Source organism: Megalobrama amblycephala, linkage group LG21, assembly GCF_018812025.1.
Source record: "Megalobrama amblycephala isolate DHTTF-2021 linkage group LG21, ASM1881202v1, whole genome shotgun sequence".
Classification (NCBI taxonomy): Eukaryota; Metazoa; Chordata; class Actinopteri; order Cypriniformes; family Xenocyprididae; genus Megalobrama; species Megalobrama amblycephala.
Genome location: NC_063064.1, coordinates 9,225,358 through 9,249,850, shown reverse-complemented (window position 1 = coordinate 9,249,850; position 24,493 = coordinate 9,225,358). Strand labels below are relative to the sequence as shown.

At 38.3% G+C, this 24,493-nt stretch overlaps 2 protein-coding genes across 13 annotated transcripts in view; one reads left to right on the top strand and one right to left on the bottom strand.

The window, feature by feature from the left end:
• The window catches only part of mcf2l2 (MCF.2 cell line derived transforming sequence-like 2), a 115,351-nt gene that overhangs the window by 47,027 nt on the left and 43,831 nt on the right, over window positions 1-24,493 (bottom strand). For all 10 annotated transcript variants that reach the window (XM_048172143.1, XM_048172145.1, XM_048172148.1 and 7 more), the window contains 3 exons: window positions 23,141-23,318; window positions 22,710-22,813; window positions 21,968-22,056 (listed from right to left, as the gene is read on the bottom strand). In XM_048172143.1, the coding sequence (XP_048028100.1) occupies window positions 21,968-22,056; window positions 22,710-22,813; window positions 23,141-23,318 (371 nt within the window). The remainder of the gene's footprint in view (window positions 1-21,967; window positions 22,057-22,709; window positions 22,814-23,140; window positions 23,319-24,493) is intronic.
• Window positions 4,165-8,948, top strand: LOC125256292. 3 transcript variants are annotated; one of them, XM_048172164.1, is made up of 4 exons: window positions 4,167-4,297; window positions 4,623-4,739; window positions 4,835-4,969; window positions 7,950-8,948. In XM_048172164.1, exons 1-4 carry the CDS (start codon window positions 4,223-4,225, stop codon window positions 8,178-8,180), a joined length of 558 nt encoding a protein of 185 aa, XP_048028121.1. In that variant the 5' UTR covers window positions 4,167-4,222; the 3' UTR covers window positions 8,181-8,948. The 3 variants fall into 3 exon arrangements, with proteins under 3 accessions (XP_048028122.1, XP_048028121.1, XP_048028120.1); XM_048172165.1 differs by lacking the exon at window positions 4,623-4,739 and having other exon boundaries at window positions 4,165-4,297; window positions 7,950-8,947; XM_048172163.1 differs by having other exon boundaries at window positions 4,223-4,969; window positions 7,950-8,947.

The window sequence follows — 24,493 nt, the reverse complement described above, 5'->3', positions numbered from 1 at the left end:
GTCACTTGCCGATAGAGCTAGGTGTCATCTGCATTGCTGTGATAAGCAATATTTTTGTATTGAATTATATGGCCTAGTGGGAGCATATACAAACTAAAATGTAGAGGTGCAAGGATTGAACCTTGTGGAACTCCATGTGTCATAGCAGTATAGTCAGATTCATAACTGTCTGCTCACAAAGTAACCTCTGCCTTCAAAATATGACCTAAACATCTAAGCACTGCCTCAGACAGTCCTACTCATTTTTCCAGTCTGTTGATGAGTTTATTGTGGTCAACAGTATCAAATGCAGCACTAAGATCTAGTAATACCACCAATAAAATTTTGCCAACATCAGTATTTAGCTGAATATCATTTAATATCTTACAGTTTTTTTTTGGTTTTTTTTTTATTTGCTTTGGTACTATTTTCACAAGTAAGGTATATTTTCAAAGCTCTTAGTACAAAAATCCAAACCAATCACACTTGTAACACAGCTAGTCATTCTTTCAAAACTTGATCTCATGCTTATGTACATATTTTCATTGTACATAATCACTGCTTCAAAACACAAGATCATTGTAATATGTAATGAGAACATTTGGTTTAATCACAGAAACACAATAAATAGTATGTTCTTCTTTCAGTTTAGTATTGTGATGGAATTTTTGAACTAATTAATAATGAACTAACATTTCTTTTCTTCTACAGGCCTAATAATAACAATAATCTAACTTAGAAATAGAGAAACAGTCATTAGGACTGAGTGTTGTGATTCAGAAACATTCTGCTGTACTGGCTAGACAGCATCCTTCTGGGGATAAAAAATAGTCTTTGAGAGGTTGTCTTAACCTATTGAGTAATCTGAACTATTAACCCTGAGACATTTTTTGATGATCTTGTGATTCAGTTGTTCTAATCTAAATTTACTCCGGCAGTAAGCGGGACAGAGGAACTGAGATGTTTTTCTTAAATCTAAACTAATCATATTGAGACTGATGATAATGAGTAATAGATCATGCCATGCTGACTATGAAGTGTACCTGAAATCCTATAAAACCTGTTGTATTCCTTTGTTCGGAGAGAGATTCTCTGGAATGATGAGAACTCTCCCGGCCGTGATTAAAGCATATTCTGAGGCATAGACTGGAGTCTGTTTGGTTTTTAGGCTGCAGCAAACCTAAGCACTAGAGATCTTTTTCTATACTATAGTGATAGTGTTTAGTGGTGAGGAGCACTAAAGAGCTTATTATCAGGTGATAGTGCCGGTGGGGAGCACTAAAGAGCTTAGTATCAGGTGATAGGCCCCCAAAACAGGCCGAGACGTCGGCCGACTCGAACAGGTACTGAAGTACGCTCAGTAGAGTATAAATTTATTGGTTTTATGGTGTCAGGGACACCCAGGTTTATTGGTTGATGGTGTCAGGGACACCCAGGTTTATTTGTTTATGGTGTCAGGGACACCCAGGTTTAACTAAGTCAGGTGCGTAGGGAAAAATCTACCACAGTTTTGGCGAGCCAGCCAGGAGCCCAAGGGATCCTCCCTCCGTCCGTCGGTGGGGGCCAGGGGCCAGATAGTGTTAAATTTGAGTAAGAGGAACTTGATTATTATTTTTCCTATTTCTGTTTCTGTATTCTGCCAACTTGCAATTGCAAGAAAAGACCCCGAGACCCCGATCGACGGAGGGATCCATCCGAGACGGGCTGAAAGGACTTAAGGTTTGAGGTAGGGTACACAGATTCCAGTCTTTTCCTTTGATTTGCTTTTTATTGGGACAAACAAGATGCAATTTTGCAATTCGAAATTCTGTTGGATGTTGTTTGTTTTGTTTATGTTCTTTGTTTGCATGTTGTGTTGTGTTGTGTTGTGTTGAGCTGTGAATAAGTAAGAGAGACACTGGCTAGTCACAGTTTTAAGAGGTGTATCCCGTTAGCCTATAGGGATGATGAAATTCGACTGAATTCGCCACAGCGATATCCTTTCAATTTAACAAGATATACTTATGTAAGACGTCGTGTAGGATTGGGATTGAGTGGCCAAGTTGAACAAATATTTGAGCAAGATTTTGCAGTTTTGGGGATTGGTTGCACTAAAGCATGGTGTTATGATTACAATCTAGACCCATATTTAATGGTAGGTCAAACATCCTTGTATTTGCTGACTAGACCTAATTTAAGACCATACATAGATAGAAGCACAGGAGAATTGGGATTGAATCCTGTTCCTCCTATTCCAGGATATCCCATGATTTGGGATTGGAGATATAGCTCAGATATTTATCCAGTAAACTGAATTTCATAAGATTGTTTTTTCCTCTTTCTCTCCTTCTAGCAACGAAGAATTTGCTTATTCTGTCTGCCCTCTTTTTGCTGTTGCTATTACTCTCGTTGAAATAAGAGAAGAAAATATATAGGAAGAATATCTTGCTTTTGCTATTGTTTCTGCAAAGAAGTACTTGCTTGTTTAATTAACGATGGGGAATTGCTGCGGTAAAATAAAAACTGAAAAAACTGAGATCCGGGGTCCTTTCCGAGAATTGGTTAGAAAGTGGAATTTGCGAGAAGAACAAATTGCTCAAATTCATTTGTGGTCAAAGTTCACAAAAGGACAATTTGAGAAAAACTGTGGTACTTTGAGTGTGTCAGTTTTAGGAGAATCAAGGCGTATCCTGGAGAATCTGTCCCCAAAGAAGCGGAGACGGATTGACTGGACGCTGTTCAACAGATGGGAGCGGGAAGCGGAGGCTCGATACGAGAGGCAAAGAAAAGGTGAGGAGGAAAAGGTTACTCTTATTGCCTTGCAGACCAAGAAGCAGAAGCAAGAGCTTGGTGATATGCAGGCAGTGAGTGGGTGCAGGCGGCCCCCGCCATACAATGCTGCGGGAGAAGAGGAAGTTGGAAAGGTTCAGTGGCTGGGAGCTCTGCAGAGCCATGCTCCAGGAAAGGGGAAGTGAAGACAGAGGGTGAGAGCTCAGATGATGATGAGGATGAGAGGGATGCAGGGGTTTATCAGGAAGTTCGAAGACTCCTGAACGAGGCGATGACACCTGAGTTGCGTGAGCCCCTAAGCCGCGTATTCAAGGGTGTGAAAAGAAAAGCTGGAAAACCACCTCTCACACACCCAATGAAAACTCGGTCGGTCTCTGTAATTGGGAAAAAAACTGAGAAAACTTGTAATTTGCCTATGCTTCAGTTTCCAGGTGCTGAAGGGCCAGTGTGGGTGGAGAGACCTTGGGATTTGGAAGAACTTCGAAATGTGACAGCCGCACTCCCAGATCCAGAAAAAGGGGTAGAAGCGGTTCATAAGTGCAGTTACAAATGTTGATGTAACTTATAAACCCACAGGTCGAGACTGGTCAGCAATATTCAGTGCAAGACTGGGATTGAAGTGGACAGAAGTGCGTGGAGCAGGCGAAGACGCTTTCAACCCCGCCCTGCAGCGTCTGGATGAAGGAGGAACTGAAACTCAGGAGTGGAGAGTTCAATGGACAGCAATGCTTGAGAGACTGAGACTGGCTTACCCACTACGGCCAGACTGGGCAGTGATTGCCACACGAAGCAGTTGAAAGGTGAGACTGTCACTGCTTATCTTGCGAGACTAAAGACTGTTGTTGATGAATGTGCAGGTCTTCCAGAAGGAACCGACAACACAGGAGTTCTGAAACACCATTTTGTAAATGGCCTGCTTCCAAACATACAGAAAGCTGTCAAATTGACCTGCATTGGATGGGAAGCTCAGAATCTGGAAGTGGTGATGCAAAATGCCAAGCATGCTGAGCAGAATGACGAAAAGAGGAACACAGAGAAACAGCAGAAGTTGGAGAATGCTCAGTACATGTTTTACCAGTCCCAGTCCCAGTCCAACAACCAAATGCCAAGAGATGACAACTATCAAGAGGCAAGAAGAGGAAGAGGCAGAGGCCGTGGCAGGTGGAATGCACAGAATGGCAGGATTGGGGACAGAGACAGGTGTAGAATCTGCGGCCAGAAAGGTCATTGGGCCAGGGAGTGTCCAGAAAATCCGAACAACTTCCCCCAACAGCAGCAGTACCAAAATAACTTCCGACAGCAGCCACAGCAGAGCTACCCGCAGCAGAGGCAGAACTACAGAGAGCAACAACACACTTCTTCTTTTCCTCCCCCTCCGCCAACGGCAAGCTCCACAGCATAGGATGAGGTGGGAGACACTCAAACCCGAACAACTCAGCTTATTCAACTGACTAAAGACCCAAGCTCAAATCCAATGATGACGATACTTGTACAAGGACTTCCAATCTCCATGTTATTGGACACCGGGGCCACGAGGTCAACACTTACGGTAGAGACTGCATCTAAATTTGATAAATTGCCACTTTCTAACCAAACTTGTACTACTTATGGTATATCAGGGATAGCACAGATTGATAAAGTGTCAATGCCATTAGCAGTAGTTAATGGGGAGAAAAAGTGTACACATTCATTTCTGATTTCTCAAACATGTCCTTTAAATTTGATGGGCAGGGATCTAATTTCTAAATTAGGATTAACAATCGATGTTTCCTTGAGGGGAGTTGAAGTGACAACTATGAGTGCTAATTTTGCTCAGATATTACCAAACTGGTATTATAATTGGGCTATAACTCCTTCATTTGATCCGTATTCAGAATATAGTTTTATACCTGCTGATTATGAAAAACCATCTCATTTCCATTGCACTTCATGGTTTGTGGGTCATGAAAGAAATAGCGAGTATGAAGAAAGTTGGTTCGATGGATCTCTGGGTGAGACATTAAATCTTGAGTATCTATTGATATCGCAGCATTTCTCAGCATTCACTGTAAAACTAACACCATCTCAATCTACTCTTTTCCAACAGATGCAAGTCCAGCCTCACGTCTCAGTGGGGAAAAGAGGAAGCTCCTGGGCGGAAGTAGGAGTGTGGCTCACGGAGCAAGTGGAGAGGGGGGGCTGGACTTGGCATGATGATGGGTATTATACAAATGAAGCAGGGGTAAGAGCATATCCAACAATGCAGACAGTGACGGTTCACAGGTTGTGCATTGAAGAGAGAAATAGTATTTCTAGTACTCCAATTGAAAATGATTTTGATTTAGCAGGGGTTCCAGAGACTCTTTGGGCAAAAGATAAATTTGATATTGGTCGGATAAAGAATGCAACGCCTCTTGTAATCACGCCTAAAACTCAGCACAGGCCATATAGGCCTCAATATCCTCTCAGCAAAGAAGCTGTAGAAGGAATTTCTAAAGTTCATGCAGCGCTCGTCGAAAAGGGGGCTATTGTGCCTTGTCCAGATTCACCCATCAATTCACCGATACTCCCTGTAAGAAAGGCATCAGGTGAGTGGCGTTTTGTGCAGGATTTGCGATTGGTGAATGCAGCTGTTCAGCCTCGTTCTCCAATCGTACCTAATCCTTCTATAATTCTATCCGAGATTCCAAATAATGCCACTTACTTCTCAGTAGTTGATTTGGCAAATGCATTTTTCTCAATCCCAGTCCACCCAGAGAGTAGATTCTGGTTCTCATTCCAATTCCAGAATAAGCGCTGGACTTGGACTGTAATGCCGCAGGGATATACAGAATCTCCCACTGTGTTTACCGAAGAACTTTCCCGAAATTTAGAAAGTCTCATCCCACCTAAAGGAAGTACATTAATTCAGTATGTGGATGATTTGTTGATTTGCTCCCCAGACAAAGCCTCCTGTGAAGCCGACACACGTGCATTGTTGAATTCCTTGGCAGAAAATGGACATAAGGTGTCCAAAAATAAGTTGCAGTTAGTAAAACAGGAAGTAAGGTATCTTGGCCATCTAATCTCAGCAAATGGCCGAGCTTTAGGCCTAGATCGAATTGAAGCGATCCGAAAAATTCCGAAACCAGTTACAAAATTGCAGATGATGACATTTCTAGGGATGACGGGATACTGTAGACCATGGATCCAAGATTATGCTGAGATCTCAAATCCCCTTCTCATGGCAGCTCATGAGGTCAAAAAAATGACAGATCTGATCACTTGGACAGACGAACACCAAATTGCATTTGAGAAATTAAAATTATCATTGACCACTGCACCCAGCTTAGGGCTGGCTGATTATACAAAGGTTTTTGAATTATTTGTCTCTGAGAAAAAAGGGTTCATGTCTGCTGTTTTAACTCAGTCCCATGGTGACCATCGACCATCGCATATTATTCCAAACGATTAGACACTGTCGCAAGAGGAATGCCACAGTGCCTACGTTCTGTAGCCTCCACGGTCGAAGCTGTATTAGCATGTTCGGATTTGGTGGCTTTCCATCAATTAACTGTTTATGTTCCTCATGCAGTACACGCTTTGTTATTGCAGTCAAGGACAGCTCATCTGACAGCTGCACGTTCACTGCACTGGCAAAACGTCCTGCTCACAATGTCAAATGTCACATTGAAAAGATGCACCATGTTAAACCCATCGACATTACTTCCCACAGAGGAAGATGGAGAACCCCACGACTGTACACAGGTAGTAGAGATAATGACGAAACCACGACTTGATTTACAAGATACACCTTTATCCAATCCTGAATTGATTTATTATGTGGATGGGTCGTGTCTCCGGAATCCACATACGGGACTGCTTTCAACTGCATATGCCATTTGTACTAAATTCGAGATAGTTGAAACCCAATGTTTACCTCAACATCATTCAGCTCAAGCAGCAGAACTTGTTGCACTCTCGCGTGCATGTGAATTAGCTAAAGGCCGTTCTGTCACAATATATACTGACTCACGTTATGCTTTTGGCGTCTGCCATGATCATGGAGCAGTATGGAAGAACCGAGGTTTCCTTACTGCTAACGGAAAACCCGTGGCACATTCAAAATTGATTGATAAATTATTGGAGAATTTATTCGTTGCCAAAAGAAATCGCTATTTGTAAATGCGCGGCTCATATGAAAAGTTCTGACGAAATATCAAAAGGTAATAATTTTGCCGATTCCATAGCAAAAAATACCGCACTGACGGGATGCGTGCCAATTGAATTTATAGGTTTTACATCCCTCGCTACCGATAGCACCCAGCTACCACCATCATTAAGCGAGGTTCAGAAACTGGGTACTGACCGCGAGTTGAAAATTTGGTCAGAGAGGGGTGTAAAAGATGATGAAGGTGTCTGGAGAGATACCGAAACAGGTAAGCCATTTCTGCCTAAACAGCTATATCCAAACTTTCGCAAATTGGGCTCATGGGGTAGATCATGCCTCAAAATTGGCTATGAATGATTTGATCAGTACTTCCTGGGTGGCTCCAGGATTTACAGCAGTGGCAGAGAAGTTTTGCCAGAAATGCCACATCTGCGCAGCGAATAATGTGGGAAAGCAGAGTAAACGGATTGTTCCCTCTGCTCACCCTGTACCAGAATTTCCCTTCGAGCACGTCATGATGGATTTCATTGAATTGACACCATGTCAAGGGTATAAGTATTGTCTTGTTATTGTTGATATGTTTTCAAAGTGGGTTGAGTGTTTCCCAAGCAGAAAAGCTGATGCTGCGGCTGTAGCAAAAGCTCTAATACGAGAGGTAGTTCCCAGATGGGGAGTGCCTGCAAAATTGTCTAGTGACAATGGAACTCATTTTGTAAATAAAGTTATAACTGAATTGGCAAGAGGACTAAGAATAAATTTGAAAACGCATTGCTCCTATAGACCACAGAGTGGTGGTGCTGTTGAGAGGTCTAACCAAACGATAAAGAATAAATTGTGTAAAGTTATGGCAGAAACTGGAATGACATGGGTCCAAGCCTTACCCATTGTTTTGATGGCCATGAGAGCCCGAAAAGGGGCAAGAACAGCCCTCAGCCCACATGAAATTCTTATAGGTCGTCCCATGCGAGTAGGAATTGAACCTCCTCCCCAGGAGGGTTTGGCGGGGGTGGATGAGCAAATGAGAAAATATATGTTATCCTTAACCAAAACTATCAAAACAATCCATTCGCAGGTTAAAGCTGCTCTGCCAGTTCCAGGTGTTGGACCCCAGCACTCTTACGAGCCAGGACAGTGGGTCTGGATCAAAGATCTCAGGCGAAAGGCGTGGAACAACCCAAGGTGGCTAGGGCCATACGAGATCATTCTAACAACAAACACCGCAATCAAGGTCGCTGAACGTGACACCTGGGTTCACGTGTCACATTGTAAGCCCCACCAACACGCAGATTCAAGCCAAAAGTAGAGGAAATCAGGGCGTACTAGTGACGATCCCTCCTCTGCCAACGAAGGAAAGACCTTGCTACGGCTCGCAAAGAGTCATCAAGGTGAAGATGGAACGCTTCAGACGTTTGTGGGGCCAACGGGATGATCAGCGCACCTGGGAGCGGCTCTGGGCCGACAAATTGTTTAAGTGTAGCATATGTGTTATTGCATTCATAAGTGTTGTGATTTTGGTTGTGCTTTTGCTTCTGTTTGAATTTTCTACAGGGAGTGTTGCAAGTAGAGGGAAAAGGGAGGTGATGTCAGTTCCTGTTCATCATGACCACTCATCCAATGTGAACCAGCACCATTTTGGGTTGAATATGTTTTGGAAATATGCTAATTACACAGCCAAACAGCATGCACCTAACAAAAATTGCTATGTTTGTGCACAGGCCTCCTTCTCTGCCGCATACCCATATCCATTGTCTCCAGAGCCGGTAGAAGATCATGAATTAAGGTGTATTATGATTCGTATAGCTGGACCGGGATCGGAGTGTTCTCAAAAGATTTTCCGAAGGGGAGAGCCCCTTGAGTGTGAGAATGTAACCTCTGCTTCGACAATCCTCTCACTTAGCAGTGGAGGAAAGAAAAAGATTTGGCCTAACCCTGGACAAAAATTTAAAGAATGCTACCAATCTCGAAAGGGGGTTAATTTTATGGGGATTCTTGAGGGGTGTAAGGTAATCCATAACGTAAGTTGCGACAGTCCCACTGGGATGAGTGATCATATAGCGGGAGGGGCTTTCCTTCTGCATGATTATTACTGGTTATGTGGCCATACTGCTTACCCAAGTCTGCCTGTGTCATGGAGAGGTGTCTGTGCTTTAGTTAAGCTCAGAGCACAAATTAGAATTGGATATGTGAGTAAGAAAAGAAGGCAGAGGCGGAATTTGGGTAAGAAGGATGGCGATACCTGGTGGAGACATGATATTTCTGATATTCCGACTGAACACAGGGTGATTGCCAAGACGGCTCAATTTTGGAAGGCCTTTTTGATTCACAATGCTGTAACTGACTCCATGAATTGGATTAACAGAATTCATTATGAACTATTCCGATTTGCAAATGACACTCAATTGGCTTTGACATATTTGAAAACTGAAGTAGGAGCTCTGAGACAAATGACTCTAGAAAATAGGATGGCTCTGGATGCGATCCTAGCAGAGGAGGGGGGAGTTTGTGTGAAAATTGGTAAGGAATGTTGTACTTTTGTTCCAGCTTATGATGCTGATGATGGTAGCATTTCAAAGGTGCTGACTGACATGACAAAGGTTCGGGATGATTTGTGGCAAGATGAACAGGCCAAGAATAAGGGGATAGGATAGAGTTTAGATTGGATCTCTGATGCCTTCCGCAATGCTTTTGGCAATATCTTCGGACCCATACTTAAGTTTTTGGCAATGATATTCGCAACCTTGCTTGTTGCAATGATGATAATTGGATGTTTAATGAGGTGCATTCGAGTTGTGTTGGGGAGATTTGTCCAAAGCATTGTGGAAGCAAGGGAAGAAAGAGAGTATGTGGAGTTGTTGCCAACTGTCAGGAATGATTACCAAAATCTGCAGGATAATAATGCACGTCGATTTTAATCAAGTTTGATCATTTTTGATTGAAGTAAAATATGATCAAGAGAGGGGAATGTGATGGAATTTTTGAACTAATTAATAATGAACTAACATTTCTTTTCTTCTACAGGCCTAATAATAACAATAATCTAACTTAGAAATAGAGAAACAGTCATTAGGACTGAGTGTTGTGATTCAGAAACATTCTGCTGTGCTGGCTAGACAGCATCCTTCTGGGGATAAAAAAATAGTCTTTGAGAGGTTGTCTTAACCTATTGAGTAATCTGAACTATTAACCCTGAGACATTTTTTGATGATCTTGTGATTCAGTTGTTCTAATCTAAATTTACTCCGGCAGTAAGCGGGACAGAGGAACTGAGATGTTTTTCTTAAATCTAAACTAATCATATTGAGACTGATGATAATGAGTAATAGATCATGCCATGCTGACTATGAAGTGTACCTGAAATCCTATAAAACCTGTTGTATTCCTTTGTTCGGAGAGAGATTCTCTGGAATGATGAGAACTCTCCCGGCCGTGATTAAAGCATATTCTGAGGCATAGACTGGAGTCTGTTTGGTTTTTAGGCTGCAGCAAACCTAAGCACTAGAGATCTTTTTCTATACTATAGTGATAGTGTTTAGTGGTGAGGAGCACTAAAGAGCTTATTATCAGGTGATAGTGCCGGTGGGGAGCACTAAAGAGCTTAGTATCAGGTGATAGGCCCCCAAAACAGGCCGAGACGTCGGCCGACTCGAACAGGTACTGAAGTACGCTCAGTAGAGTATAAATTTATTGGTTTTATGGTGTCAGGGACACCCAGGTTTATTGGTTGATGGTGTCAGGGACACCCAGGTTTATTTGTTTATGGTGTCAGGGACACCCAGGTTTAACTAAGTCAGGTGCGTAGGGAAAAATCTACCACAGTATCAATAGCAAACAATGCAAGATACATGTTTCAAATCAGGCTACACAGGCTACAGAAGCCACATTAGAAAATACACTTACATTACCTAAGTTACATAACTGGCATAAAATCCATAATGTTTGTAATAGTATCTATTCAGTGTGTTATCCAAAGGTGTGATGAAGTATGACAAAGTCATGAAGTTTTGTGCGAGGAGAGAGTTTGCTGCCAATACAGTAAATGTTCTCACTGTACCATATGACTGAATCTATACTGTAGTTGATCTTTACAGATGAAGGGTGAGTTACAGTAATGTGGCAGTCTCTACCATGGTAATCTGTTTACAGTATCACATAGCATACATACTGTAATGTAAAATGCTGCATTTGATGCTATCTGTCTCTCTTCTGCTGATGTATATTTGATCAGTCTGATGTTAAAAAGTCATTGACTGCTTCCCTGTTTTCCCTTGTACTCCTTCCTGCTCTGTTCACAAATCGCTAATCTCTCTGTCACACACAAACACACACATTAGATTAATACATGTTGGGTTTACATGTTTTATGGGGACATTCCATAGACGTAATGGTTTAATCCCCTACCCCTAACCTACCCATCACAGAAATTTATTTTATTATTCTGTATGATTTTAAGCCTTTTTCCTCATGGGGACCAAAAAAAGCATGCCATTAATGGGCTTATCCAAGGCCTCTTTTATTTTTTTAATTATTTTAATCCATTCCGCATCTCCCACCTATGTGTGTTTTAGCAAGGCGGTCTGTGTTGCAAGTTGATGAATGAAGATACTTGCCAGGTTACGTGTCACTACTCCGCTTTATTAATTTATCCAGTGTAAAACACGGACACCGCCACACAAATGTGGCTTTTTGTTAATGACTGTCCTACTGCAGGATTTAACACAGAATAACAGCTCAATACCAGTTCTAAAAGACACTGTAACAGTCTGTCAAAGGCCATTCTAGTTGCATTATTATTATTATTATTATTATTATTATTAAATGATCCTTTAACTATGTTCTGGCCCACCATCTAGTGGCGAAAAATTTTTTTGGCCCGATGCCAAACTTATTTGCCAACCCCTGATGTATAATACTATGACCTCACAAACACACTTTTCTAACATAGTGTAGAATCTAAGATAAATCACTTATAATGTAAAATAAAAATTAATTACTTATGATTATCCGTATCGGAAATTGCAAACAAAGCAGAAACTATATCTATACAATCTGAATCTATATAAATCACCAAATGATTCATTGATTAATCATTAAGATCATTTGGATTAAATAATAGACAAATGTATTACAGTTTTTTACAATCACTTTGCTACTATTTTCAGAACCTTGATGTCATTTTTCACAACTCTAGACACAAAACTCACAACCAATGATCAAAATGCACATTTTTCAAAACTCTAACCCTTTTCTCAATTGCTTGGATACAATACACATAAAACTTAGATAATTTGTTCATTCAACAAAAATCACCTGTTCAATATGACACAACTTAACATCAAAGTACTACTATTTCAAAAGGCAATTCACATATTACATTTCAAATGAGTGTCTATTCATTTCCTTACAATGATCTAACTATCAATTGATACAACTGCTCAAAATGAAAAGTAACTGTTGCATTACTCTTAATGCATAGTTGTATGGAAACAGAAAAACAATCTTCCATGTTTACTGTAAATCATGAAAGTTTCAGGTTAACAAGATTCATTGTCAGAAAATTAGCGTGGAGCATGAACCAATTAGACTAAAATATCCATGGATGTAGCCTAATATTTTATCATAATGTTTCATCAGACACTGTGTCTATGGCCCCAAATACTGTACCACCTTCTCACACTGCAAAAAATGCTGTTCTTACTTAGAGTTTTTGTCTTGTTTCTAGTCAAAATATCTTAAAGTTCTTAAATCAAGAAGCATTTTCTTGACAAGTAAAAATTATTTTCTTGTTTTCAGGAAAAACTTACTTAATTTTGACTTATTTTTCCTGAAAACAAGAAAATAATTTTCACTTGTCAAGAAAATGTCACTATTCAGGGTGTGACACTGGCTCTTCCTGTTGTTTGTCTTGTCCTGTCATTTTTCTGCAGCTTGTGATTGTAGCAATCAGTGCTAGGGTGCTTAATCACGAGCTGATCTCCCACACCTGACGCTCGTTCCCTCTACCCTTTATATGCCCAGCTGTGTCTCCCCTTGTTGTCAGTTGATCACTTCATGTTGCGTGGATGTTACATGTCTGCTCTGTGTCTCATCTGTTTGTTTTTGTGTTCAGGACCCTTAGACGAGGAGTTTTCATGCAAGTCATTTTCTCTTGCTGGGCTCGTACTCGTCTTCTGCTGGGTCTTCTGCTGGGTCATCTGCTCTCCTGCTTTTTCAGTGGTCTCTCCTGCTACTGTCTGCTGTGTGTGCGCAGATACCATGAGAGCCACCAGTTTCCTCAAACTGCCACCTGTTACTTTGACTGTTTCATTTGTGTATGTTAGGTTTCATCCTGAATAAACTTATTATTTTTGTTCACCGCAATTTGAGTCCTCCCTTCATCCACCTCACGACAGAAAATGCTTCAAGATATTTTAACTAGAAACAAGACAAAAACTCCAAGTAAGAACAGCATGTTTTGCAGTGCACTCCTGTTTTGTTTCTTACAGTACAAGCAAGTTGAGGAACACTGCATTTGATGTTTTACAGTACTGTCTTTTCTTTTCTATTTCATAGCTAATTATTTTTGCTTTGAATCAAATAAAGCTATGTTGTGATTATACTGTAGTGTTTTTCATCAATATATTACAAACTTTGTTCAATGATTCTGTGTCTGTAGTATTCTCTCTACTACTGCAGTACTTTTACAGAGATGTATTTACTGTACATGTAGTACCATAATGAAACCTGTATCACCCATTTTGTTCTACAATATTTAATGATTGTACGAACAATGACACAGTGAAACTATCGGTTGCTTGTGTTTGGGTGATCTATAGTTATGTTTCAATGGTATTTCACAGTAAATTTGTGTTTTGAACCAATGATTGTGCAAGTGCAAGATTTCTTTAAAGATGTGAATGCGCAATGCAATGTTTTGAATACTAGACAGCCTGTGTTACAAGTGATAACCGTTTTGAGTTTTGTGGCTAGAGTTTTGAAAAATGACATCAAGGTTCTGAAAATAGTAGCAAAGTGATTGTAAAAAACTGTAAGCTGAGCGAAAAGAGATGCAAATGAAAAGTTTGATAGTAAAAGCATTATGAAAAGCAGTTTCTGTGAATGAAACATTTATATAGATGAAACACTTGCATAGTGAAAAGGATACTTTGTGTGTTGTACTAACACAATTGAATATATGCTGAAATGTTTGAAAAAAAGTTCACTTTTGATGATCTGTTGTAGTATTAGTACTAAGAGTTTTGAAAATGTACCAATTGCTTGTGAAAATTGCACCAAAGCAGTTAAAAAAAAAAACTAATCAATGTTTTCACTGTGGTGTGATGTGTTCAGAAACCACATTGGAAGTTGTCCAAATGAGTCAACTGAGTTTAGGAATTTGCTCAACTGATTGAAAACTACCTTTTCTATTACTTTGCCAATGAAGGGGAGATTTGAGAAAGGTCTATAGATGTTCATAACTGTTTGCTCTTTTTTAGAAGAGGCATTGTGAAATGTCAGAAAGAAGTGAGGCATTTACTATATCTCTAGCAAGTAGGTCAGATTCCAGACACATTTTTAAAGAAGGATGTGGGTAGAATGTCAAGACAGGGTGAACATGATTTCACAAAGTACAAAACAGTTTCTTGATCACATCTGTTGATCCTGGAACAACATTATAATCAACCAATCAAACATTCTAATGTTATTTTATCACTGAAACAGAATGCAAACTCATTGCATTTCTGATTAAAAACAGTCCTTTAGGTAGCTGGTTTGGCAGGCTAGGCCTGTCTACAGTAGCAAACAGTGTATGTGTGTTATGCGTTTATGTTCTTATTAATAACACCTTAAAGAAGGTCTGTGTAGCAGTGCAAATTCTTATATTGTAAGTATTTAGACACTCTTTGTAGATGTTATAATGCTTTTCTAACTTTGTTTTCCACCACATACGTTTAGCTTTCCTGCCTTTTTTTTTTCATGCATTGCATATTGTGTTTCTCCATGGTGACTTACACTTAGTAATTTTCCTAATCTTAACAGGTGCAATTTTATCAATTGTTTAATTGATTTTAGAATTCAAGCTGTCAAAAAGAACATCAACAGAGTCAGCATGTGGACTTGATGTCATGGATATAGCATTTATGAAGAGAATGTTTAGGTGATGATACACAGGGCAACTTTTTGAGCAATGTTGGCGAGCAATGTTGCTTTGACACTTTCCCATTGAGAATGGGCAACACATTTTGATCTAAAGTATCCAGATAGATATTTGTTGCCTATTCTCAATGGGAAAGTGCCCAAGCAACATTGCTCGCCAACATTGCTCAAAAAGTTGCCTTGTGTATCATCACCTTTTTGATTGCATATCTGGTTTCAGTGATAGGAAATGCTGACTTACCAAAGAAGTGAGGCTTCATAACAGTATTTGAGTTGCTTAGACCCTTACTGATAAGCAGATATACATACTCTATAAGCATACTTAGAATAGATAAGAAGCGCATTTGGTTGCATTGTGAGCATGCTATTTGCAGCATGTTTCTGTATTTAGTTGGGTTGTTTGTTTGTTTGTTTATTAAGATCCCCATTAGCCACTGAAACAACAGTAGCTATTCCTCCTGGGGTCTCCTCAATATTCATTACATGTTTTACTTACTTATTTTTTACACCATTCACACAACTGCACACACAATAACAGTATACAAGACATACAAGAGTTCATAGCAGCTCAATGCCAAAGAAAAGAAAACTCAAAAACAGCTCATTTTCTGGTATCATTATACACTACAATACATATTCTATAATTACAACAAAACTAAATCATTAGATTCAACATCAATCTTCCTAAAAATCAAAATACACAATTATCAGTAATCACTGTGTGAGCAAGAAAAGTTTTAACTTCTTTTGAAAGCATTTTTTATTATTTTCCAGCAACAAAAATCCTGGTAATGAGTTCCATGCCACCATAGCTCGATAAAACACTGACCGCTGTATTTGGTGAGTTCTGCATGAAGGCAGCACACATCGCATCTCACCTGTTTGTCTAGTGCAATAATTATGTGTATCTGAAAAAAGGACAAGTTTTTGGAGTTTTTGATACTATAATGTTTCTCATAAATGTTACTAAGAAATACTTAAGTCTAAATTTTACAGTTAACCAAGCCAAACTATCATGCATAGCAGTCACACTGGTTCTATATGGACAGCCCAAAACAATTCGGGCTGCTTTATTTTGAGCAACCTGAAGTCTGTGTAAACTGTTTTCACTGTATTTTCCATTGTATTTGACCAAACAACTGAGGCATAATCTAAATGAGAAAGCACTAATGACTGAACCAGTTGTTTTGTTGTCCAAAAAGGAATGAACTTCCTACAGTGTCTAATAATGGCCATACTTCTACCCATTTTTTGTAAAATTTGGTTTATTTGACTGTTCCAAGACAGCTTACTATCAACAATTACACCTAATAATTTAGTTTCTTCTACTTGTTCAATCAAAGTATCTCCAGATGACAAGTGTAATGTGGGTGTAATTTTTAGAAAATATTTTGACCCAACTGCCATACATTTTGTCTTTTTTATATTGATGACTAATCTATTAGCACTAATCCATTGTGTGACTAAGGTCAGTTCTTTATTTAAGATGTTATTAAGTTGATCTACTGTTCTTGCAGATGCATATAGTGTAATGTCATCTGCATATATTGCCATGGTGGCATGTTCCATCACCAGGGGAAAATCATTAGTAAAAATAGAAAATAGAAGGGGCCCTAAGCAACTGCCTTGGGGCACTCCACAACTCATCTTTTCAACCTCAGAATAACTGCCATTAAAATACACAGTGTACTCTCGGTTACTGAGATAACTCTCTATCCATTTAATAGCAGCTGGTTCAAATCCATAACAACATAATTTTGTAAGTAATATACTATGATCTAAAACATCAAATGCCACACTTAAATCCAACAAAACTGAACCAACCAAATTTTTGTTATCAATTTCCTGTAACCAATGATCAGTAATCTGAGTCAAAGTTGTAGTCGTGGAGTGACCCTTTTTATATGCATGCTGATAAATTGTATTTAACCCATTTACTGCAAAGTCTGAAGTCTGTGGGTTGTGAGTATTTGCAGCGTATTTGGTTGCGTTTGGTTGCGTTGTGAGTTTCTCTATTTATGTGTATTTACAGTGCATTTCATTCCGCTTTGGTATTTGCACATTTCTGTATTTGGTTGTGTTGTATTGCAGCACATTTCTGTATTTGGTTGCATTGCGAGTATTTGCAGCACATTTCTGTATTTGGTTGCATTGCGAGTATTTGCAGCACATTTCTGTATTTGGTTGTGTTGTATTTATAATACATTTCTGTATTTGGTTGCGTTGTGAGTATGTGCAGTGCATTTGTTTGCGTTGTGAGTATTTGCAGCACATTACTCTATTTAGTTGTGTTGTGAGTATTTACAGCGCATTTCTATATTCCGCTGCATTGAGTATTTGCAGCACATTTCTGTATTTGGTTGCATTGCGAGTATTCGCAGCACATTTCTGTATTTGGTTGTGTTGTATTTATAATACATTTCTGTATTTAGTTGCATTGTGAGAATTTGCAGTGCATTTGTTTGCGTTGTGAGTATTTGCAGCACGTTTCTCTATTTAGTTGTGTTGTGAGTATTTACAGTGCATTTCTGTATTCCGCTGCATTGAGTATTTGCAGCACATTTCTGTATTTGGTTGTATTTGCACATTTTGTACTTGGTTTTGCAGCACATTTCTGTACTTGGTTTTGGTTGCACATTTCATTTGGTTGCATTGTGAGTATTTGCAGCACATTTCTGTATTTGGTTGTTGTTGTATTTATAATACATTTCTGTATTTAGTTGCATTGTGAGAATATGCAGTGCATTTGTTTGCGTTGTGAGTATTTGCAGCACATTACTCTATTTAGTTGTGTTGTGAGTATTTACAGCGCATTTCTATATTCCGCTGCATTGAGTATTTGCAGCACATTTCTGTATTTGGTTGTGTTGTATTTGCAGCACATTTCTGTACTTGGTTGCATTGCGAGTATTTGCAGCACATTTCTGTACTTGGTTGCATTGCGAGTATTTGCAGCACATTTCCGTATTTGGTTGTTTTGTATTTATAGTACATTTCTGTATTTAGTTGCATTGTGAGAATTTGCAGTGCATTTGTTTGCGTTGTGAGTATTTGCAGCACGTTTCTCTATTTAGTTGTGTTGTGAGTATTTACAGTGCATTTCTGTATTCCGCTGCATTGAGTATTTGCAGCACATTTCATTGTAAGTATTTGTATTTGGTTGTGTTGTATTTGCAGCACATTTCTGTATTTGGTTGCATTGTGAGTATTTGCAGCACATTTCTGTATTTGGTTGTGTTGTATTTATAATACATTTCTGTATTTAGTTGCATTGTGAGAATTTGCAGTGCATTTGTTTGCGTTGTGAGTATTTGCAGCACATTACTCTATTTAGTTGTGTTGTGAGTATTTACAGCGCATTTCTGTATTCAGTTGCGTTGAGTATTTGCAGTGCATTTCTGTATTTGGGTGCATTGTAAGTATTTGCAGCACATTTCTGTATTTGGTTGTGTTGTATTTGCAGCTGTACATTTCTGTACATTTGTGTATTTGGTTGCATTGTATTTGTAGCACGTTTCTGTATTTGGTTGCATTGTGAGTATTCGCATTTCATTTCTGTATTTGGTTGTTTTGTATTTATAGTACATTTCTGTATTTAGTTGCATTGTGAGAATTTGCAGTGCATTTGTTTGAGTTGTGAGTATTTGCAGCACATTACTCTATTTAGTTGTGTTGTGAGTATTTACAGCGCATTTCTATATTCCGCTGCATTGAGTATTTGCAGCACATTTCTGTATTTGGTTGTGTTGTATTTGCAGCACATTTCTGTACTTGGTTGCATTGCGAGTATTTGCAGCACATTTCTGTATTTGGTTGCATTGTGAGTATTTGCAGCACATTTCTGTATTTGGTTGTTTTGTATTTATAGTACATTTCTGTATTTAGTTGCGTTGTGAGAATTTGCAGTGCATTTGTTTGCGTTGTGAGTATTTACAGCGCATTTCTGTATTCAGTTGCGTTGAGTATTTGCAGTGCATTTCTGTATTTGGGTGCATTGTAAGTATTTGCAGCACATTTTTTTATTTGGTTGTGTTGTATTTGTAGTATGTTTCTGTATTTGGTTGCATTGTGAGTATTTGCAGCACATTTGTGTATTTGGTTGCATTGTATTTGTAGCACGTTTCTGTATTTGGTTGCATTGTGAGTATTCGCAGCACATTTCTGTATTTGGTTGTTTTGTATTTATAGTACATTTCTGTATTTAGTTGCGTTGTGAGAATTTGCAGTGCATTTGTTTGCGTTGTGAGTATTTGCAGCGCATTACTCTATTTAGTTGTGTTGTGAGTATTTACAGCGCATTTCTGTATTCAGTTGCGTTGAGTATTTGCAGTACATTTCTGTATTTGGGTGCATTGTAAGTATTTGCAGCACATTTCTGTATTTGGTTGTGTTGTATTTGTAGCACGTTTCTGTATTTGGTTGCATTGTGGGTATTTGCAGCATGTTTCTGTATTTGGTTGCATTGCATTTCTAGCACGTTTCTGTATTTTGTTGCATTGTGGGTATTTGCAGCATGTTTCTGTATTTGGTTGCATTGTATTTGTAGCACATTTCTGTATTTGGTTGCATTGTGGGTATTTGTAACATGTTTCTGTATTTGGTTGTGTTGTGAGTATTTGCAGCACATTTCTGTATTCGGTTGTGTTGTATTTGTAGCACGTTTCTGTATTTGGTTGCATTGTGGGTATTTGCAGCATGTTTCTGTATTTGGTTGTGTTGTGAGTATTTGCAGCACATTTCTGTATTCGGTTGTGTTGTGGGTATTTGCAGCATGTTTCTGTATTTGGTTGCATTGTATTTGTAGCACATTTCTGTATTTGGTTGCATTGTGGGTATTTGTAACATGTTTCTGTATTTGGTTGTGTTGTGAGTATTTGCAGCACATTTCTGTATTCGGTTGTGTTGTATTTGTAGCACGTTTCTGTATTTGGTTGCATTGTGGGTATTTGCAGCATGTTTCTGTATTTGGTTGTGTTGTGAGTATTTGCAGCACATTTCTGTAATTGGTTGCATTGTATTTGTAGCACATTTCTGTATTTGGTTGCATTGTGGGTATTTGTAACATGTTTCTGTATTTGGTTGTGTTGTGAGTATTTGCAGCACATTTCTGTATTCGGTTGTGTTGTATTTGTAGCATGTTTCTGTATTTTGGTTGCATTGTGAGCAATTGCAGCACATTTCTGTATTTGGATTGCGTTGTGAGTATTTGCAGGACATTTCTGTATTTGGTTGCATTGCATTTGTAGCATATTTCTGTATTTGGTTGTGTTGAGTATTTGCAGTGCACTTCTGTATTTGGGTGCTTTGTGAGTATTTGCAGCACATTTCTGTATTTGGTTGTGTTGAATATTTGCAGTGCATTTCTGTATTTGGGTGCTTTGTGAGTATTTGCAGCACATTTCTGTATTTGGTTGTGTTGAGTATTTGCAGTGCATTTCTGTATTTGAGTGCTTTGTGAGTATTTGCAGCACATTTCTGTATTTGGTTGCATTGTATTTGTAGCACGTTTCTATATTTGGTTGCATTGTGAGTATTTGCAGCACATTTCTATATTTGGTTGCATTGTATTTGTAGAACACAACAACACATCAACCGCAGTGGAGCAGCCCAGTACCTGCGTGACTCGTCATATACCTAACCAGAGAGAAGTAGCTCAGGCTACAATGTCCTTCTGCAAGACACATGCAGTTTTGTTTATTAACTGCTAGAGCACCAAAAGTAACAGTGTACCTCTGATCTATCTCTTACTTACCAGAACAGAAATAGGAAGAGCTACTGCCACAATAGCTTCTCAAGAAGACTCATGTTGATTTTAAAGACATCAGTATGCACATGAAAGAGTATGTTGCACCAGATACCAGCATAGAGTGTCATTTTTTCTTTTAAAAATAAATAAATAAAAAGAAACCTGTTTGTGTGTCCTCACACTTTTAAATAAATAAACCTGTTTGTGTGTCCTCACACTTTTACAAGGCGAAAATGCACTGCACTGTTCTTTTGAGTTTTCACAACTCAAAAAGGATGGTACAAGGTACAAACAGACAAATTCACCACTTACAACACACTAAAAAAGTTGGTGTAAGTGTCAAAATGAAATGTAAAAAGCATAAGAAGCAGCAAGCCTAGAAGCAATATACAAATTATAAATTTAATCTGTTGTAAAATTAGAAACTGTAGTGTCATGGTAGTGCAAAATACAAAAGAGACCACGTCACACACATAATGAGGAAGATCAGTGTTTAAAAACGACAGGTTTGTTGACCTGTTTGGCCATGCAGAGCGGTGGGTTCACAAAAAACACTGAGATATAAGATAGTAGTTGACAAACTAGTTAATCTGTGTGTCATCAGAAACCATTAGTATGTGAATCACTGCTTTGGTGGTGTAGTGTCTAATTTAAAACGATTTAGACCAATTAAAACACAATAGGCCACTGTCAGAAAGATGAGTGTTGTAGAATGTGTCATCTATAGGCATTTTTATGTCCAAGTTGTGATGTCAAAAGTGTTCAAACATTAGTCTACATGGTTATCAAGGAGACAAAAATGTCAATGAAGACCTTGTAAAGAAAATAAAGCCAAATAAAGGTAAATATTACTTGGGAACAGGATTTTTTTTTTATTGTGCATCGTTTTCAATCAAATTGTAATTTCAAAAAAGTTGTACAGTAATACACAATAATATGGGAAAATATTATTTAATGATGTGTAATTGGGATGTAGGCTACATAACATAATAGCTGTGAAATTAGCATTAGCCAGAAAAAAAAGAATCTGCCATATTTTATTCCAAAAATGACACATTTTAATCTAGCTATAAAAGGAAGTCGGTAAGGTAAATACAGTGTTGTACTTTTCGTAAAGATAATTTCTGACACCGTTCCACACCTTTTTGTGATTTTGCCTGGAAATCGCTTTTGTAGTGCGACACGTTCTTTCTCAAAAGACATGTTCTTACCTGCGTCTGTTTGAAAGCGACTCTTCAGTTTCATTGTTCATAAGAACATGACTCGACCCCCCTTGGCCTCCTTCATGCATGACCTCAATCTGTGAGAAACCACAGGAAGACAGAAAACTGCATGTTAAAGATCCATTTTTGAAAGTAAAAAGAATAAGTCAAATTATAATTTACAGTGAGAAACCATAAACTGACATTCCCACAATTCTCTGTGTGACACATTTGATGGTTTTTAATTTTAATAATTGTTTCTTAAGTTTTTTTTATTTTTTTTATTTTGTTAAATACATTTTTAAAATGCAAAATTTACAGGTTTTTCTGTAAATATGTTTACATTTTTACTGTTTTTTTTTTTTTTATTATTATTCTTTTTTTACAGAATTATTCTTGAAACCACAGCTATCAGTTCTGGAAACCACAGCACAACGGAATTTTTTTCATAGTAACACTGCTACTAGCTATAAGTAATTTTGCAACTACCAGTCATTAGTAGACTGTCCACTAAATATCTGTTAATACTTTATTTTGATGATCTCTGAACAGGCATTCTACTATTCTACTAACCCTAACAGCTATTTGACATGTAAGTTGCAAGTTACTTAAAGTTAGTAGAATGTTAAAAAGGACTATCGAAACAATGTGTAAGCTGAAACGTTTTTTATACACACAAATGCCTTTTAATGTTTTTAAAAACTTTTATTTATTTCAGACATGACCATGTGGCTGAGAAAGACTGATGTACCTTGATGCCACCTTTGGCTTTGCGAATATTTTTCCTTTTTGCCAGCTCTGCGTCACTGGGCTGCTTATTTGCGGAGGAGTTATCTGCAGCTTTGCGATTTGATGCTGTAGAGTTTAGAACAGAATTAAACAAGCTGGAAAACCTTCATATTTTCCACTTAAATAATTCAGGATGCAAAGCGTAACTTTAATGTTTTCCTGTCAGAAATATCAGTATATTTGCATAAATATGAGCACTAGCACTATAATAAGTCCATTAAACAAAACTGCACTCAAACTCAAAAAAGTTATCAACTCGAAATGAGGGCACACTTCTCTGGAAAAAAAAAAAAAAAAAAAAAAGGTGGTAAGAAACAAACACCACTAACCGCTGGTGGTACAGACATACATGCACATGTATGTCAACATATACCTGGTTTCTTTTAAACTCACCAGGTGGAGTAGAATGTGGGATTTTCGGTGAAGTGCGTTTTGGTGAAGATTCTGGTCGAGGTGCAACAGGTTGCACCGGCCTGGTTTGCTTTGCAGACAGTTTTTTCAGACTCGCATGTCTTTTCTCAAACATCTCTTGAACGTCATCCAGCCTTTTAAGTGCAGTTTGGGCTTTGCTCTGCATGGGAAGAGATTAAAGATTTAAGAGATAAAAGGTTTATTTAAGTTATTAATCAGGAGCAGATGAATAGAATCATTAAATCTACAGTGAGCAGTAAACTACAGTAAACTGGAGCACATGTTGTAACATCCTCAAACTTGTGATTGTCAACTTTCTTTGTAGCCATTTTTTATGTGTACTGTATTTTTGCAGAACTAAGAAATGACTGCCTAGGCATATATTCTTGTGTCAGAAGACCAATATACTGCAATAGTACTGCAGAGGATGCTGAATTTACTTTCTTTCTTTCTTTTTTTTTTTTACTGTACTGTAATTGACAGTATAGGCTACTGTATTGTGGTGCATTTGAGGTTTATGCAAGTTGATGTATAGTTTCGAGATTTTGTTTATAGTTGTGAGAAGATGTTGAATGGCGTAAGGAATCGTGTGTTAGCAATCAAGAAAATTAGCAAAAAAAGTTTGAAAGACAAATTTATGCTGGCTTGCCACAAAGCCAATTTATAATCTTGTTTTAAATAGTTTGGTTAGTTATACAGTTGGCCAGAATAGATAGATGTTCTGGGTGTTTGCCAAAGTGTTGTTAGGAGATTCTGGATAGTTGCTTGGCTCTTGGTATACAGTGGCTAGAGTATGTGTTTGCTAGGGTGTTTGTGTGAGTATGTGGTGAACATTCCCATCACTGTTAATAACAGAAACTCAAAAATTGTTTGCAAAGCTGTGGAAATTCAAAAGATTTGTTGCTCTTTAACTTGCACTAAAATATGTGCTTTATACCATCAAAGTAGCCTATGTAATATTAAAGGTGCCCTAGAACTTTTTTTTAAAAGATGTAATATGTCTAAGGTGTCCCCTGAATGTGTCTGTGAAGTTTCAGCTCAAAATACCCCATAGATTTTTTTTAATTCATTTTTTTAACTGCCAATTTTGGGGCATAATTAGAAATGAGCCAATTCAGGGTGTGTGGCCCTTTAAATCTCGTGCTCCATGCCCCAAGAGCTTGCGCTTGCCTTAAACAACATAAAAAAAGTTCAAACAGCTAATATAACCCTCAAAATGGATCTTTACAAAGTGTTTGTCATGCAGCATGTCTAATCGCGTAAGTACAGTGTTTATTTTGATGTTTACATTGATTCTGAATGAGTTTGATAGTGCTCTGTGGCTAACGGCTAATG

Bases quoted from the DNA above. Each gene is read 5' to 3' on its own strand.
- LOC125256292 (XM_048172163.1), top strand. From the start codon at position 4,223: ATGATGACGATACTTGTACAAGGACTTCCAATCTCCATGTTATTGGAC. The intron at 4,970-7,949 runs GTAAGAGCATAT...ATCCATTCGCAG, and splicing joins ATTATACAAATGAAGCAGGG to GTTAAAGCTGCTCTGCCAGT.